At 38.0% G+C, this 17,532-nt stretch overlaps 1 protein-coding gene across 7 annotated transcripts in view; it reads left to right on the top strand.

Annotated features, from left to right (window-relative positions):
* UBE2Q2 (ubiquitin conjugating enzyme E2 Q2) overlaps positions 1-17,532 on the top strand; it is a 54,193-nt gene that overhangs the window by 19,727 nt on the left and 16,934 nt on the right. For 5 of the 7 annotated variants that reach the window (XR_005932335.1, XM_030013431.2, XM_030013432.1 and 2 more), the window contains 3 exons: positions 5,762-5,866; positions 7,540-7,596; positions 9,705-9,845. Coding sequence is in view for 6 of the 7 variants with exons in the window: in XM_030013431.2 (XP_029869291.1) it covers positions 5,762-5,866; positions 7,540-7,596; positions 9,705-9,845 (303 nt within the window). In the remaining variant the exon portion in view is untranslated. The remainder of the gene's footprint in view (positions 1-5,761; positions 5,867-7,539; positions 7,597-9,704; positions 9,846-17,532) is intronic. The other 2 variants (XM_041123332.1, XM_030013433.2) reach the window with 2 other exon arrangements.

Genomic DNA, 17,532 nt, shown 5'->3' with positions numbered 1-17,532 from the left:
ATGTGTAAATTCATTTTTCTAAAGAATATTTAGGATGCATTTGACTTCTAGCAGAAATAATCAGAAAACTAGCAAGAAGGTGACGGTCTTCATGGGCCTTGCCATAATGAAAAACAAAGGGGCATTGCAGAGGAACATGAGCATTTTAATGTATTATGTTGGATCTGATTACAGGAGACACACCTATCAGTTGTGTATTTTCTTCTTAAAACCTAAACTCTAGACTAAACTACATTTAGAAGAATGTTACAGATCTCTTAGTCTTTGAGACTTCTGCATAGAAAGACATACAACAGTATAGCAGCAGAAAATGTGGCCAAATCAACTTTTTTCTTAAATACCCTTTTCAAAGGTTGTCCAGCTTGAAGCTGGTGTGGCTAGTAGTTTCAGACTAAAGGTTTTAAACAAGATATTTCCTATCTTTAACTACCTACAGGTTTGCTTGCAATAAGGTAGAAAGCTTTATCGCAAACATGCGTAGGACTTGCTGTGCTGAATTGCATATGCACATAGACTGCTTATGTATGTTGTAAGAAAACAGCTTCTGATATCAAGATTGTACTTGCCCATGTAAAAGCTGATGGGTTGATGTAATAGACACCTGTGGATGGCCCATTGGTTTCTCAGGAATCCACCCCACATCATGTTATGCCAAGATGAAGACAAATGGGAGTGGTTGAAGAGGCAAATACTTACACTACAAAACCTGACTTCTTTGTTTTGCTCAAAAGGCTTGGCTTTGTCGGTTTGGGGGTTGTTTTTTCTCCCTACAACTTTTCCCCATGCAAGTCCCTCCCTCCCCTTCAAGGGTGTTGGAGCAACTCACACGCAGGCTTCTTGGAGTAGCGCAGGAAGGGATAAGGAACTACCGGTAGAAATCCAGAGGCTTCTGATTTATCATGCTGTCTCCTAAAAACTCATGCAGTTCAATTTAGACTTTTAGAATGTTCAAACCAGTTTTCATTTAATTTATTGCAGCTAAAGGATCATTTGTGCCATGTTGCTCTAAACTCAAAGTTATTGAGCAGTCAAATTTTGAATGGGAAATTGCATTGGACTCTTCCAGGAGCTCAACTGAGCACAGCGAACATGTGCTAAAAGCACTGCTAGCACATGTACCTTAATTTAGTGTTCTTTGGTATTCCTCTGCCCTTTTTACTTGATTTGTAACTTTTGACATGTATCAGCTGTTTGGGAAACTGAAGAACATGTTCTTCAGGCATAAAAGTTTGACAGGTCTATGTATATGGTAGCCTTGTCATTTGACATGGTAAAAGGAAAACTGTTTTACTGTGTTAAAATCATGCACGTTTCCTGGAAAATCTTCTGTGGGTCTGAAATAGTGTTACTTACCTTGGCATCAGCATGGTGCTTTTTGTTATGCAAATTTGTCAAAACACTAAAAATGTTGAAAGGTTAAGAACATGATCAGCATAGATAGCATTAGGTTTGGAGGCTTTAGCTGCTCGACTGTTCATATTGAACAAGTTCCAGTCAGCAGATGAAAGGGCTACAGAATTCTCTCTGATCCCTAGTGTCTCCTGAATTGCTTTTCAGATCCTGAAAATCAGCATTACATTAGACTTGGTGGGTAGCTGAAACTGACAGCTGCCTTCTAGTGGTTGTGCCATGCAAAAGATAATTTCATTGTTCTGTTTAATATAATGGAAGTTACAGTTGCAAGTCTAAAGTCTCGAATGTTCCTTCATGGGTTATTAAATATAACTATACATGATTCGGAGGTTTGCTTTTTAAAGACAGTAGTGAAATAGACTTAAATTCAGACGGGCAGCTTTAATTCTCACACTCTGCAAACCTTGAGGGCTTAAACTTGCATGGAAGATGTCAAAAGTACAGAATTCCTGGCATAAGTATGTGTACAACGTGGATAAGCTGCTATCCCTAAGCACACTGCTTCTGTATTAAGAATTTAGTTTTAGTCCCACATGATGGCATTTCAGGAAAGAATGTTGGCTCTTGCAAACTACCAATGCAGCAGCAACTAATTATGCATTGGGGGTTATAAAGACAAAATGCAGGAAGAAGCTTTGATGTACTTTCTGAAACTGCCCAAGGCTGCTGAATGTGCGTGAGGCCAGTTACTGTCACAGACCACCTGATAGCTAAGTAGTGGTCGCACTCCAAATGACAGCTATTTCTTCCCTCTGTTTCCTCTTCTGTCCTTCTTCAGGAGTTTCCTTCAGTGGTAGGCTAACACTTACCAATTAATTTATTTTTATATAGATATAGTGTGTGTATATATATGTAGATAGATACGTATAGAAGAATGTGTATACTTGCACTATACTACTGAAGTCCATGTTTCTTGGTAATCAGAAAACAAGGTGCTTCATAGTGAACCCAGCAGTATATTAATATCATTAAAGGTATCCTAAAATTGTTAATGCTTTCATCCTGCATTAGAAAGATCTCTTCATGCCTAAAAAGGCCGCCTAACGTAGGATAGGTTTCAGAAAAATTGTTCTAAACTGTTTTCAGGTTTGTAAGATGTTAACACAGGAAGCAAAAAATTGTAAGAGGTATTTTTGTGTTCTAAAACAGCATTATGGTGTCCATAAGAACTACCAACTTCTCAGAACTCCTGAAGCATTAAAAGTTGTATTATAGATGTATATGGTTTTTTTATATTTTGCAGTTATTTTTATATTAATTATAATCAGTATCATTAACTTATAAATTTGACATTGTATTTGGTCACTTGAGCATTTACCTTATGCAGACTATTTACATTTTTCCTTTAGTACCCTGTGGATTATGCATTCTAGTTGCTGTTTAGTTTCTGCTTGAGGGAGTTTGTATTCCAGGGAAACTATTGGTATACTGATAGCCCACTCTTCTTCATAGCAGCAAAGCGTGTGTTAAGCATTCATTTTACATTAGCCAAGTATGTGAAGTTAGCCTGGAAATATATTTAAATTATTAATACATGGCAGAAATCTGCTATCCCTTTTGATACAGTCTATTCATGTATCATTAACACATACCAAATCATGCTAGGCCATGCTCAGAGCAGGGGGTTGGATCAGATGACTTCCAGACATGCCTTTCAGCCCAAATTATCCTATGATTTTTCATACCTTTGAGCAGAGCATAAGGGATAATGGTGATGGTGATCCGTGGCAGAAGGATCAAGGGTATGAAATGAATTCCTGAGGAGGAAAAACATAGTAATGAGGAAGAAGGGTTGTAGAGACGGGATCAGCTTCTCACTCTGCCAACACCTTTGCAGATTGTAGAAGCTGATGTCAAGTAAAACATCTTAGCTATAAAAATGAGACTGCAGTTTGACAGTTGCATTAAGCTAACCCCGAAGTGTAGACTGCTGCCAAGGAATGGGGTTCCTGCTCTCAGCTGCATGTTCCTGCCTCCCCCTTTATGGTGAAATTGGTGCTTATGTTCTGCAGCACATCAGGAATTGATCTGCCACGAAGCTTGTAAGCTGCTGTATGGTTGTGTCATCTCTGGTGCCGGTACAAATGAGAAGGTGAAAATGTGCTGATGGAGGCAGGGAGACACCTCTTCAAGCACAGCCACTGCGTAATTTGGTCCAGGTTGTGCCAGCAGTTTGTTGCTTTGAGAGTGCTTGTGTACCTTGCAGTAGTGCTGTGTTCAGAAGGAAGTGAGAGAAGCTTACAATGCGTTAGGTCCTGGCTGTAAAGATTCCTTCTGAATTTCAACTCAGGTGACAGGACTTCTCATGAAGACTATGGGGAGTGGAGGGAGCAGGAAGCAGTTCTTAACTCTCTTCCCAGCCCTTACTGTCTCTGTCTGTAAAGACACATCTAATATTGTGTTCATCTGCTTTTCCAAGCTTTGGACCAGCCAAATCCTGGTGGTGGTATTCTTCCCCCCACCATTTAGATTTTTTGTATGCTTCGTAACAGATGTAAACATAGCTTTACATAGCTATGTGAGGAAAAATTACAATTCCTGAAATTTTATAGTTTATGCTCCAACTCTCCATGAAGCAGTGTTGTTTGTGAGGAGAAAAAATTTTTCTCAACAAAATGCGTAGCAGTGCAACTTTAAGCGTCTTACAAATATTGGGAATAATAGTTCTAAGACCTGTGATTTTGTCTACGAGTAACTTTGATTAACCTGCTTTCTGCCTGCTAAAAGGTTTCCTGATGTTTCAGACATCCAGGAAGTTTCAAACAGGTGTAGGGTCTTAACAATCACATTTTTCACCAGTGTTACAGAAAGTTTCTGGCAACATAAACTACCATGAGAGATGTGTTGCTGATACACCAGTTCTTTTGGTGTCATCTGCTTTATTTTTGAGTTAAGGATGACTGTCACGAATGATAGAGAAACAGCAAACATGGTGTGATAGGAGAGAATGTTATTAATTCTTGTAATGCAGGTTGGTATGTCAGTTCATGGCCTCCGATGAATAAATAACATTCCTATTAAACAGGAATGTTGATTTCTACTGAAGAAAAGTGCTGAAGCTTTCCGATAGCATAAGGACAACATTTGCTTATCAATGCTAGTGATTTGGGCTTGGAAATGAGTTCTTAACCCTGCAGAGGCTGAATTTTCACTTGCAGTAGGGTAAGGTAAGAGCATTTAAACTGGCCTGTAGCAAGGCTTTAGACATGTAGAAAACTTTGGAGTGACTAGATTTTTCTTAGGTACCTTAATTTATTGTATATTTTAAGAAATACAGTATGCAAACACCAAATAGTGTTGTAGAGGTATCATTCTTTCAGGATGATGCGGTCTATGCTGTACCTTGGGTGAGGCCACATTGCCTGAGTCTCCCTCCTTTATGGAGAGATTCTTAAAGAAGAGTGGAGGTTGCCGCTCTAAGCGTTAACTACTAGTAGTGCTGAAGGTTATGTGTACAGAAATGGCTGTCTTGCACACTGCCTTCTACAAGTGGCAAGACAAACTCCCATTGGTACGTGGAAGAAGAGTCCAGTCTTCTATGGTCTTGGCCTTAACTAGGACTCTGAGGCTGCCTAGAGAAAGTTAACAGCTATGGAAATTCACTTAATTAGTGTGGTGGTCAAGAAGCAAATTTAATGTTTCTCTGTTTCTGCAGAACTAAATTTATTTTCTGGATAGCATTACAGTGAGTGAAAGGTGTTCCATATTTTCCAGTTAACAGAACGCAGTCAATGTAATGCTGAAAGCTGGAAACAGAAATCGGTGATAGTAACAGATTGTGCCTCAACCTGATACAAGATAGGGCAAGCAGACTACTTGGGCTCTAGCTCAGAGGTTAGCTAGTTTTTATGCCTTGTACAGCGTTTTGTCTTGCTTCTAGTGCCTCGCTGGTATGTCCCTAGAAAGGGATTCAGGATGTGGAAAATCAGACTGTTCCTCCTTGCTTGTTTGAAGATCTGATTCTTTAACCTAGGAAATTGGAATGGACCATCTTGTCTCATGAAATATGACCATTTGATTATCCCCTAGTGATTTGTGGCTGATACACCTATGCCTGGAATGGATGGTGCTGCTAGAGCAGATTATTCTTTTGCTCATGGCTTTCTTCACTTGACATGAGGAGAATGGGAGCCATCTTTAACTTGCCATGTCCTTGGTTTCCCATTGTGGGGATATTATTACAATGACTACAGAGAAAAAGAGCGTTTTTTAAACTTTATTCCAGTGCGTGCAGATTTAAGTGCTCTACACTGACTGAAAGTTCAGTACTGACATGTGAAGAAAATTCAAAATATATTGTTCTGTGCTTTGGTTTAAATAGACATTTCTGTGTTTTCTTTTTTAATAGCTTCTTCAACAGCTGAAGCGATTAATATGTGACCTCTGCAGATTATATAATCTTCCTCAGCACCCAGATGTTGAAATGTTAGATCAGCCATTACCAGCTGGACAGGTAAATTAAAAAGCTGTGGATACCTGCTTATGGCAATGAAGGAGTTGTTTTTTCAACTCCAAGAAACAAGATGGTGGGAATGATTAAACCTTGTGTAAGCCAGAACTGAGATATGAAGCACTGTTGCTTTATGGTGTCCTTGATCTGAATTTTGTTTGCAGAATCCATTTAATGATGGTGTGATACTATTACACAATTTACTTTGGAGTTTCTGTACCATTGAAAGGTGTGTATGTGATACCAGTGCTGTCAGTTTAATTCCCTCCTAAATACTGTTCAAGCCAATCACTGTGCATTCCTACTGCTTTCCAAATTTACTTTTTTCCAAAATGTAAATGTGATTAAACACTGTTTGCTTTTTCTTGAAGAGTATATGTTTTACAGTGTGCACTTGGATGAACTACTATTGATATTTTCCTTCCTCCTCAATCCCTTGCAGAGACATGGGATATCAAGACCATATGCTACTTGGGTAGGGAATGTCTGAGGTGCCTTGTTTACTTTTTGTGCACTTGACAAATTAAGAGTTGTGAAGGGCTGTGAAATGTTCTGGTTAACTAAAATGTTTTGTATTGTGCTGAAAACAGAACTGGTAACTGACAGTAACTGCTCCTTTTTTGTATTTTTAATAAGATTATGGTATCTTCTTTTGCTTATACATGTTAAGATGACACGATTTCTAAAAACTCCTGTAGTGTAACAGATGGTTTTCCTGTGGTGACAGTACTATAGTAATAACAAGTAACTTGCTTAATTTTGGTCATGTGCCCAGTTGTAATCCTATAGGTCTTTTCTCAGCCACCCACATAGCAGTGCAACTGTAAGGCAACAGGCCTGTAATATTAGGAACTAGCTTTGTTGAAGAGTCTTGCTTATGCTCTAAAACTCAGAAACAAACTTATGGAGGGTTTCTTAGCCAGAAATGTCAGATAATTTGTAAGTTAAATAAGAGTGGCCTTAGTAAGTCAGACCAAGGATCTATCTAGTCCCCTGCATTGTCTACAGCAGTGGCTTTCCTCCTTTGCCAAAGGAAGAGTAAGCAGAGGACAAGCATATCAGAATGCTCCTGAGTAGTTCTGCAGCTCAGACTTCCTGAGCTTGAAGTGGTATCTTGAAATGGAAAGCCATAAAAAATTAACTCAATGTATTGTTTTGGTATTTTATCAAATAATCTAATAACAATGGCTATCTGATGATAGTAGTTGTTGCATGGAATTTCTAGGTAGTGAGACAAAAATCCATTAAGTTTCAGAGGTCTAACGTTTGTTGGGTTTTTTCTTTTCAGAGATCTAGCATGTATATGAATTCTAGTCGGAGCCATGATCTTTTTTCATGGTTAGGAGATCATGAGTTACAATGTGCTTGACTTGTTTATTGCATTTGTCCTTGTCTCGGAATAGGATATCCTTATCTGAATCTTAAGTTTCCACTTAGAGCTTAATGTGAAATTAATTGTGACATTCTGTTTATCTTTGCTTCATGCAAAAATCTCTTCACTGTCATACTCCAGGAAAGCACCTTTGTGTATCTTTCACATTAAACTTCAGTCCTTTGCAGACCTTGATAAGTGTAACTTTAATATATATTGCTTTCTTTTTGATAGTAGACTTCCTGCTTTTGAAAGAAAGGAACATAGGCATAACTTATGCAGAAACCTCATTGTTGTATTGCAGAATGGAACAACAGAAGAAGTTACATCAGAGGAGGAGGAGGAAGAAGATATGGGTGAAGTATGTGTAGATACGAGATTGTTGTCCTAATCTAGTAGAATTTTGGCACTTCACGCTGCAGTGGCTGGCTAATTATTAAGCTAAACTGTAAAATGTAATCTCCCTAGAGTTCAATGGAAAAGGTGATTAAAAATTTGGATGTTTACCTAAATGTCAAGCTTTCACTTCGACTGCAAAACTAGTGAAATTTTCTTCTTAAACCTAGATCTCAGCTGTGAGGTACTTGGATACCAGAATTTGACATGTGTTTGCGCTTTAGTCAAACAATACATAACATTATGTGCCAAATCAGTAAGTTTGCATTAACTCCTATTTCAAGCAGCATATGAACTGGCTCTGATACAGTTGAAAGTGCCTCCCAAATCGAAGCAGACTGGTGTTAGAGTAAATCAGTTTGCTGATTCATTAAACAGGTGAGCTAGTTTTTAACTGTAGTCCATTGGAGGAAATGGAAGGACATCTGAAACAGACATGCTAAACTTTAAGGGGGTTATGTCACTGTCTGGCAAGACTGTGCTCCTTTTAATGCGCTTTTTACTGTGTGAGAACCACCCCTTTCAATTACTTCTACAACATGTTAGAATACCTCCAAGATGCTTGCTTTTTAAACCACTAGAAATAGCCTTATTATAGGAGAACTGTTCTGACTACTTCAGATTTAGATTTTTAACGAAGAAGGTGTGTAGTAAGAATGAACAACTCATTCTCTGAATAAAAGGTCTTCCTTTAGAAAAGATCTAAATGTTACCCATGTTCTGGAATTAGTTTGAAGCAGCCTCTCTTATACCATATTTAGCCTGATCCAGACCACATCTGTTTGAGCCAGGGTTTCTGTAAAGGTAGTATGTATGCTACCATATTCTGCTGCCACAAGGCTCTTGTTGCTTGCAGACTTGTAAGTAGCCTTTTGCACTCTGTTTGACTTACTTCAGACAAAAAAATTGTCATGTTTTTCATTATTTATAAGCTGTCAGGTGGCATTGTGTGTGGCACTGATACCTTCAACTTGTAATCTTGTCCATTTTCTAAATTGAAAACAGCTTACGGTTCCCAGGCCTATATCATTATTTTGAGAAACATGAGCATGTTAAAGAATACTCTGTTTAAAATCTGTTATGGTTGGAGGAAACAGTGTTGTCTAGGGCACCAGATAGGTGTGTACTACATAAGACATCCTTGAAATTGCATTTATGGCCAGGTTTTCCTGCCACGCAAACAGATGGTGCATGAAGAGTAGCCATAGGTGTGGTGGAGCACTGCATATTGGAGCATATCTGATAGTTGTGTACTTATAGCTTGCTGGTATGGCTGCTGTAGTGCTTCCTTTTTCATCTCAAGGTATTTACATCCTTCCCCTCCACAAATAGCACTTGAATCACCTTTCAGGCAGTTGTCTTAAGTTCAGTGGGCTCCTCTGCAACAGGATAACCCTGTCTCAGAATACAGAGTGGAAGATTTTTCAGTGTCTTAGTCTAGAACTCAGAACTGAAATGTTGGCTTGTGTGATCAGAACACTTGACCACATAATTTTGTCTCGCATCCTAATTCCAAAATTGCTGCATCTAATCTTCAGTTGAAATGTTCACCTTGAATAAAGTACATGTAGCTTTCTAATATTTTACTTTCTTGAAGGGTTGCTGTAGCTCTGCCAGATATGTTAATCGTTGTTTGCCAGAAGTGTAATACAGGTAGGACTCTAGTTAAAAAAAGAGCCTGCTTTTAGACACGTCTTGGAGACACCCTAACTTTGGTTACTTTTGGATTCTTAAGCCCTGTTCAAAATGCCTTAACTTCCTGTCTTCTACCTACTTTAATGGGCTAATTCACTATAATCTTAACTTCTTGCAGAGGTTTTATTGTGCTTGTTTCTGTGACCAAAAACATGTTGTGAATTTGGGTCTCATTCATATTGTGAAGGCTCCCTACACTTGAGTGAATACTGTTGGCTGAGAGAGTAAAGTTACAGCAAAATAGAAATGGCATCCAACAATCACTAATACATAGTGCGGTGCAGTATGTGACTGTATCCCTAAATGCCCTTGGAGAGGGTTTTGTTGAATGAAGAGCATAGTTAAGTTATTTACAGTGAATTTTCCTCTATCCTGTAGGACATTGAAGATCTGGATCACTATGATATGAAGGAGGAGGAACCAGCTGATGGGAAGAAATCTGAGGATGAAGGCATTGAAAAAGAGAACCTTGCAATCTTAGAAAAAATCAGAAAAAATCAAAGGCAAGATCACTTAAATGTGAGTTAATGATTTATGTTTTTTCTTTGCAATACTTCTGGCTTTAAAATAGAAATGGTTTTCAGCAAATAAAGCCTACTGCTATGCACCTAGACATAAATTAACCTGTAGCTGACTTTCAGCATATAGAGGACAAACGTCTCAAGTTATGGGACCTAAATAGCTCTTTTTGGAGAAGTTTGAATAGGCCAGCTAAGATTCCAAGGTCATTTAGTAAATGGACTCATCTTTCATCAAAATCTTTGGCACAGGAAGTTAGTTGTCAGTCCACATCCCACAGAGGCACAAAAACTACTTCAAAGCACTCTCATTCAGCCTGGGAGAATGCTATCATAATTTATTTTGTCCAATTGGGTTGGGGTGTTCTTGGCATTTTGGACGAAGCAGCATCTTTTAGCTTTTCACTAGAGTCAACTCATATATAAATCCAGGTTTCCCACTTGTTAATGATATTTAACTGCTAATTTGATTTCTAGAGATATCCATTTGGTTGTCCCTCTGTCTCTTGCTTGATGCCTTTGTTATGAACAGTAGTCCTCCTTGCAGAATCAGCAGAAAACATGTAGGTTGTAAGCATGACTTTTGTTGCTGAGCCCTTATTAAAATAACAAAGCCATATATAAACCTGACTGCATTAAAAGTGATGGGTGACTTAACATACTTAGTAAACCCAGGAATCTGTGCTTTAAATCTATTTTATGCATGAGTTTGTTTTTCAGTAATATCTACACCATGTGTAAATCACTGAAGGGTGAGGTGTTTTTTGCCAGACGTAGAGCAAGGGGCCTTCAGCAGCTCTGCAGTTTTATTATCACAGTTTTCTGAGTGATCCTGCCAGTGGGCAGTTGTAAAAAAAACCTGTTTGTTCTCCAGAGGCTTAAAAATGTTTTGTCAAAAGTGCCAAGTTCCAGAGAAGCTTCTACTTCTCAAAGCTGCGTGTAGGAAGTAATGGTGATGTCATACAACCTTAATTTTATTTAGCCTGGCTTCCAAAGAAATCAAAACTTTTGTTTGACAGAGGCTTAAAATGTATAATGCATGAAATTCAGTGCTTCTGTTCATGACCAATTTCAACCAAAGGTAAGGGTTCTAAAATTTTCATAAGTCACCTGTACAGAAAGAAGGTGCTTGAGCTGGTGCCCGCTACTGTGTGAGCTCATAAGTTTTTATATGCTGTTTGGCAAGTCAGCAGACATGTAGATCATGTCCAGGCACAAGATGTGCTATTTCTCATTAATAGTTGAGGATGTGAGCAATAGTTAGGTACAGGGGAGGGACCTGTAAGTATTTAGGGAAGGAATAAGATTTAGTATTGGTATGTAGGGAACACCTGGATTTTTGCCCACGGAACCAGCTTTGTTCCAGTTCTTATACTTTATGATTTTTCCAGTAAATATTTTCTAAAAGGCCTAAATTGCACTTAAAAATTGTATTAGATTCAAGAGAATTGCTGTTGTGAACCTCTTTGGATTTGTAGGAAGAACTATATCCCTCCAAAGTGCTTGGTGCTAGCCAAGACAATCCAATCCACTTTTAATATTGGATGCACTCCTGATAGATCTAGTTACCATAAGATTTTAGGGAAAAGGCTCATTTAGTTAGCAGAATCTTGACTATTTCTTGTCATGAATTACTGGCCCTAAATAACTTTAGTTTAGAAAAAAAAAGTCTTCCTCTTAGTTACTGACACTTCAACATGGAAAAGAGTTTCAGTTTGTAGTCATCTGCTTTGCAAAGGAAATAAAATAGAAATGCTTCTATCAGAGTTCTTCAACTAAAAGTCTTCTGCACCTGTCCCACTGCTCTTCTAATATGACTTGAGTGCAAACCTGTCAAAAATACCTTAGACTTATGTTCTGCTGAAATAGGCAGCATGAGATAGCTGGCTAGAGGAGATGGCACTTTGATTTGTGTATGAATTCAATAGTTACCTATAAGGTTGTCTGAAGGAAAGTGTACAGTAATGATCATCCCTTCAAAAAAAAAAAAAAAACCCAAACAAAAAAAACCCAAACCTGATCAGCATTTCACTCTTTAAAAGGAGGTAAACATAAGGTGCCAAACTGCTTTTGCTGTATAGTCAAGTCTGTTTTAAGACTTGACTAACCATAAGCACAATGATCACCTACTGGTTTTGTTTAAACTGAAATGTTTCTTCAGAGTTTGAGAAGATGCCTATTAAGATTCTGTATATTTTTGCATTTATAACTCAGACCTAATGGTAAAGACTCTCTAATTGTTAAAATAAATCCTCTTGCAGCCTGAAAGGCATGGTCTGCTTTACTATAATCTAAAAATTTGGTAGAACTGAAAAAAGGTTTTTGTAGTGTCAACATTCTTCCTTGGTGTGGAAAGCCTCTTAAAACTGCAGATTTGCTTTTGCTAATCTGCACTTTTCCATTTGGCAAATATTGCCTTTCCTTTTGCTTTTTCCCTCCACATCTAGTGGAGCTGAAATGAGCACTGCTGGTTTTTTTTGTTTGACAACAGCAGATTCAACTTACATAATAGCTGTTTCTCATGCCAAGACACTCTCGTTGATGCTGGTGCACAAACAAGGTCAGCTGAGTCCAGGGAACAGGGTATTCAACTGCTGCTGAGGAACCATGGTATTTTTGTGGGTCACCAGAAATAGCTGTGCTGCTTAAATAATTTCTCAAAGGAGTTGTGAGGGTTTACTTGTACTGCTTAAATAATTTCTCAAAGGAGTTGTGAGGGTTTACTCTTAAGTGCTTGAGAACTGAAAACTATAGCAGCACTACTGACCTAGGAAGGAGCTAACCTAGTAGCACTTAAATGCCCCTTTATGCTGCCAGAACATGGGACTTCTATTAGAACATATTAAACATGCTCTAATATAGCAGAAGTTTGCTCAGTATCCTAACATAAGGTAAAATTTAAATCTGTACAGCCCTTCACAGGCGGTTTTCTTAAAGGACAGTATGAGTTTCACAAATTTAAATGTAGTGACTAAACAAAGTCTGGTTTTCACACAAACTACACAGCTGTTTTGGTATACTTTGTTTCCTCAGCAAAGTAAAACAAAGCCATGCCATTTACATGCTTGCTGTTGGAAGAGGGAATGTGAAGCCTAATGTAGGGCTTTGACTGGTGCCCAATGCGACCAGAAGACTTTTCAGTTTCCTTACGTGTTCTTTGGCCAAAATCTGTGTGTCATCCTCTCTCCTCTTGGCTGAAATGCAGGTTGAAGTTACGGATCATGCTAAAAGTTTTTCCATAGGAAAGGAGTGCATGCAGTCCCATTCTTGCATATTCTTAACAGGTTAAAGACATTTCTTAACAGGTTGAAGACATTTTTCTGCTGCTCAAGGCTGTTGTCATAGGAGTTTTTAGGGTTTGTGTGTTTTATACAAGTTAAGAATATGTATCCACTAATTTTGTAAAGGAGTTCTCTTCCTTGGCAGTATCCCTAATCCTACTCTTCTTGCTGGCATCAGGAAATAAATTTGGCTTGCGGTACAGTATGTAACTTGGAGCAAGAATTAATCCTCCTCTTAGCATTGTAATAACTTTAAAGAACCACTTGCTTACTGGGAGTAAAACAAGGTCTTTGAACTGGAATCATTAACTTCAAATATTAAACAACTTGCTGCTGCTTGCTTTTCAGAGGTCTCTCCCCACATAGTCATTTTAGAGATTAATGCTTTTCTTATTTAGATAATGCTATTAGCTTTTTTCATTTCCTACTGGGGAGTTTATGCACTTCCTTTTTGAAGTCTCAAATGTCTCCACTTTCATCTTCAGATTTTATGAAGTCTAAGGTGTCATTTCCATTTTCAGTCTAATCCTTGAAGTAAGTATGAATCTACTTTAACTTCCAGGAATGAATGTACTTCTGCACAAATACTGAGAAAGTTCAGTGACAAGAGAGCAAACTTGTATTCTTTAGCTCTTTTGGGGTCACTTTAGATTTTATTATCTTGGAGGAGTTTCCATTTTTTTGTGTTAAGTTTTAGCAGGTAGTTTTTGGTCTTGTGGCTGAATTATCTGAAATGTATTGTGAGGTGATTTACTGTACTGTCTTGATGTGTAACAGTATTTTTCTGATCAGACAGAAAATAGACAATCTGGTCTTTGGATTTAAAACTGCAGTGAACTGCACCTCCTACCTCAGATAACTCATTTAAGGAGGAGACTTTGGCTGTGTTTTGAGGGGTGGAAGGGGAAAAGAAAATGTCCAAAGGAGAAAAGCTGAGGCTGCAAAACCTCTTATCTCTGGAGAATTAATGCAGCAGACAGCTAGGGCAGTGGCATGTGCTGTGCTGATTTCTGCACAGTTGGGCGTGCCCTACTGACCTGCGAATGCAGAAGCTCAGTTCTGAAGTCCTAGTTTTCTTAGAAGTTGCTTAACTGTTTGATAAAGTATTTTACTCAAATTTATATGTTCACACTAAAATACTAATTAAGGATAGAAACATTTCTGAAAAATATAATGCCTATACTGACTTGGACCAAAGTTTCACATTTTTTACAATGGCAGATGTGTGTCCTTAGGGGGAAGATTTTGAGAACAGGACAAGCTTGTAGCGATGCATCTCATGAATATTTTTCATGTCCAACAGTTTTGGCTCTGGGAATTCCTGCACCAGGTGTTTCTGTTATTTGCAACTTCAGCAATTAGCATGTTGTCCACATAGATGTTTACCTCCTGTAGCAGGGATTTCTCCAGCTTGCCTGCTTATTGTTCTGGAGAACCACAAGTATGCTTGTACAGGAGAGGATAATCAAGTGAGACTTTGTGCCTATTTGATTACTTAATAGGGAAAAAAAAAATCGCTTGGGGCTTGTCTAGCAGCTCTCTTAACTTCTTCAGTTTACAAATCAAATGGCTGTGCCTTTCTGCTCTTGGCATCAAGCCTACATGATAGATACCTGTCAGATCCCATGATTGACCAGTTATTTCTAAGGCAGTTGCAACTATAACTCTTGATCTCACAACTGGAGAAATGGGAGCTTTATCTCCCTTAGAGTGGTAAGTCCCACTTTCCAGAAGGACACAGTTATTTATATCTCATTCAGTCTTTGAAATTATAATTTGCATATAGCGAGTTATTGAAAGTTAAAGTTTTTAATTTTAGTACCATTACACTCAAAACTGAACTCACTGCTCTACTGTATCACGCAGTGGTGTGATGCAAGTAGTACTGTTCTAAACTGCACTTTAACAGTAGTTATAAAAACCAAAAGTGACACTGGAATGAAGACTTTGTGCTTCAAAGCAGCGGTGTTTGGCATTAAGGTTACCGTCAGGTATAGCAGTTAATTTCTGCAGGCTTCCTCTTCAGCTTCCTCCAAGGCTAGTTCAGAGCACGTAAAGTAAGCTCCTGTGCTAAACTTCTTAGGTTAAGCTTGCTAGCCTCTTTCTCTTGATCGTAGATTACTGGTTTGCAGTCTATAGATTCTTTAGAGTAGCAAGTCTAATTATATTTAATATTGCTATATAAGGAGTGGGCAGCCCAACTAGAAATGCCTAGGAAAAAAGGGTGAAAAACACTGTTACAGACGAAGTCTACTGAGGCTAGCTTACACACTCTAATGTGGTTTGTTTTGGTGGGTTTTTTTTTTTAATACCCCTTCGGTTTATCAGCAGTTATAATGGCACTCAGAAGTATGTGGGTGTGTTAAGTTTTGGTTTTTAAATTACTACAGTACAGAAGATACTTAAATTTTCATATGCCAAGGTGAGCTTCCAACATTACTTACAGAAGTTCAGTAGCTTAATTTGATGGAAATAAAGATGCAATGAGGAAACTAATTTTCCACAGGATGTCTTTGAGAATCTAAGTTGTTTTTAAATTGCCTGTATTTTGAGGTTGATATTCTGTGAAAAATGTAAGAAAATTACTATTTTCAGTAAGAAATACAGCAGATGAGGCAAGGATATTGCACAGCTCTGCACAGAAGAAAGCCAAAATCTTGACACGTCTCTATGAAGTTTCTTTCTTCCAGACTCAACACATTAATGAGTCTTAACCTTAACACCCTCAGTACAGGTCTGAAGAAGCACAGCAATTTTACAGAGAATGGTGGTTTACACTGCATTGTATTAACTTGTTCAGTGTAATGCTTCCTTTTTCAGCTAATCTGCAAATAGTGGGTATAAATAGTAGTAATCTGCAAATAACATATAAACAACCAGTTTTTCCCCACAAAACTGCATTTGCTTGCTGTTAAAGGAAGAGAAATCCCTTCTCTGTCTGGTACTGCTCTAGAGACAGGGGCTTCAGTAAACTGAGAAATGACTTGTCTGGAGCCCTGTCTTTATGTAGCTTTTATTTAATCAGGTGAAAGGACTTGCCTTTTATTTGCATATTTAATTACAAAGTTCATTCTTCATACTAGTCTGTTAAGAAAAACTTGTGGAATTTCAGTAATCTGCGTAATTAAATGCAGTGGAGTATGAAAATGAATAGCTTAAAAGAACAGTCTACAGATTATAGTGTGAAGCTAAGCATGTTGTATGATGCTACTCAACAGAGAAGACAAAGGAGTATGTGGAGGCCGTCTAGTAACTATTACTGATTACATCAAGTACTAAGGATATTTAATCCTTATTAAGAAATAATTTGATCCTACGGTTAAGAACTTGTAGAATATATATTATCACTGTTGACTTGAGGCAAACAGGGATGACATTTCAGGTATTAGACAATGGTCATAACTGCTTCAGATTCCTCCAGAAATACTTCTCTGACACTTCTATCCAAACAGGATCTGTTTATAGATGTTCATAGTATCTGAAAGGAAACTGAAGAAACAAATCTCTAAGTTTTTAGATGGAATAGAAAAAACAGACCCATAAACTAATCATCCAGTACTTTCTATAGAGAGGCTGAACTTAACTTTATTCTAGGTGGGGGCTTTTTTTGTGTTTGGTGGTGGGTTCCCCCTGCCTTGCCCCCCAAATCATGCTTCCAAGCCACATGTATTAGCCTGTATTTCAGTGGGAGTGACTGAAGTCCAAGCAGCAGCAGCAGCAAACTGCATGGGTCTCATGAAATAATCTACCTTTGGGAAACTGACTGCCGGTGGAGGCCAAAGTTTCACAGGATTGGGGTTTGGGGTGATAGGTACCTTACCACATTTGGAGTCCTCATTCCTTTTCCATATTTTAAATCTTGTAATGCTAATTTTTATCTCTGTCTTCCAAAAATCTTGAATGTAAAATGGTATTTCAGGTGGAATATAGAAGCAGGGTAAGCATGTAACATCTAAGGTTTAATATCAAAATCTTTCCTGCTAGCTTTGGCATTGAATCGGAGAGAGTAATCTAATTACTCTTGGTGATAATGTTATTCTAAATAAGCACTTCAATTTTGTAAGAGGAAAAAGTTCTGTCCTCACTTTAAAACTCAGAAAATTGAGGCAGAATTTAATACTAAGGTCACAGAACTGTCAGCATTGGTGATGTGTGCTGAACACATCCAGTGCAGCAGTTGTTGATATAAGTAGACATCAGTTACTTGATAACTGGTGTGTTCATTAGTTTGTCAATAACTGGTGGTATTTAGAGCCAGTCATATTTTATATATGCCTGTCACTTTAAAGTTCTTGTCTTTTTTTTTTTTGCTTTAGCATTGTATCTTGGGCTGAAATATCAGGTTCAGAAATTGTATGCTAAGTTTTCTATCACTTTGAGATGCTGAGTAATACAGAACTGAGCTCT

Source organism: Aquila chrysaetos, chromosome 5 (genome assembly GCF_900496995.4).
Source record: "Aquila chrysaetos chrysaetos chromosome 5, bAquChr1.4, whole genome shotgun sequence".
Taxonomy (NCBI): Eukaryota; Metazoa; Chordata; class Aves; order Accipitriformes; family Accipitridae; genus Aquila; species Aquila chrysaetos.
The sequence above is the reverse complement of the archived record's forward strand: the minus strand, read 5'-3'. Positions and strand labels throughout refer to the sequence as shown.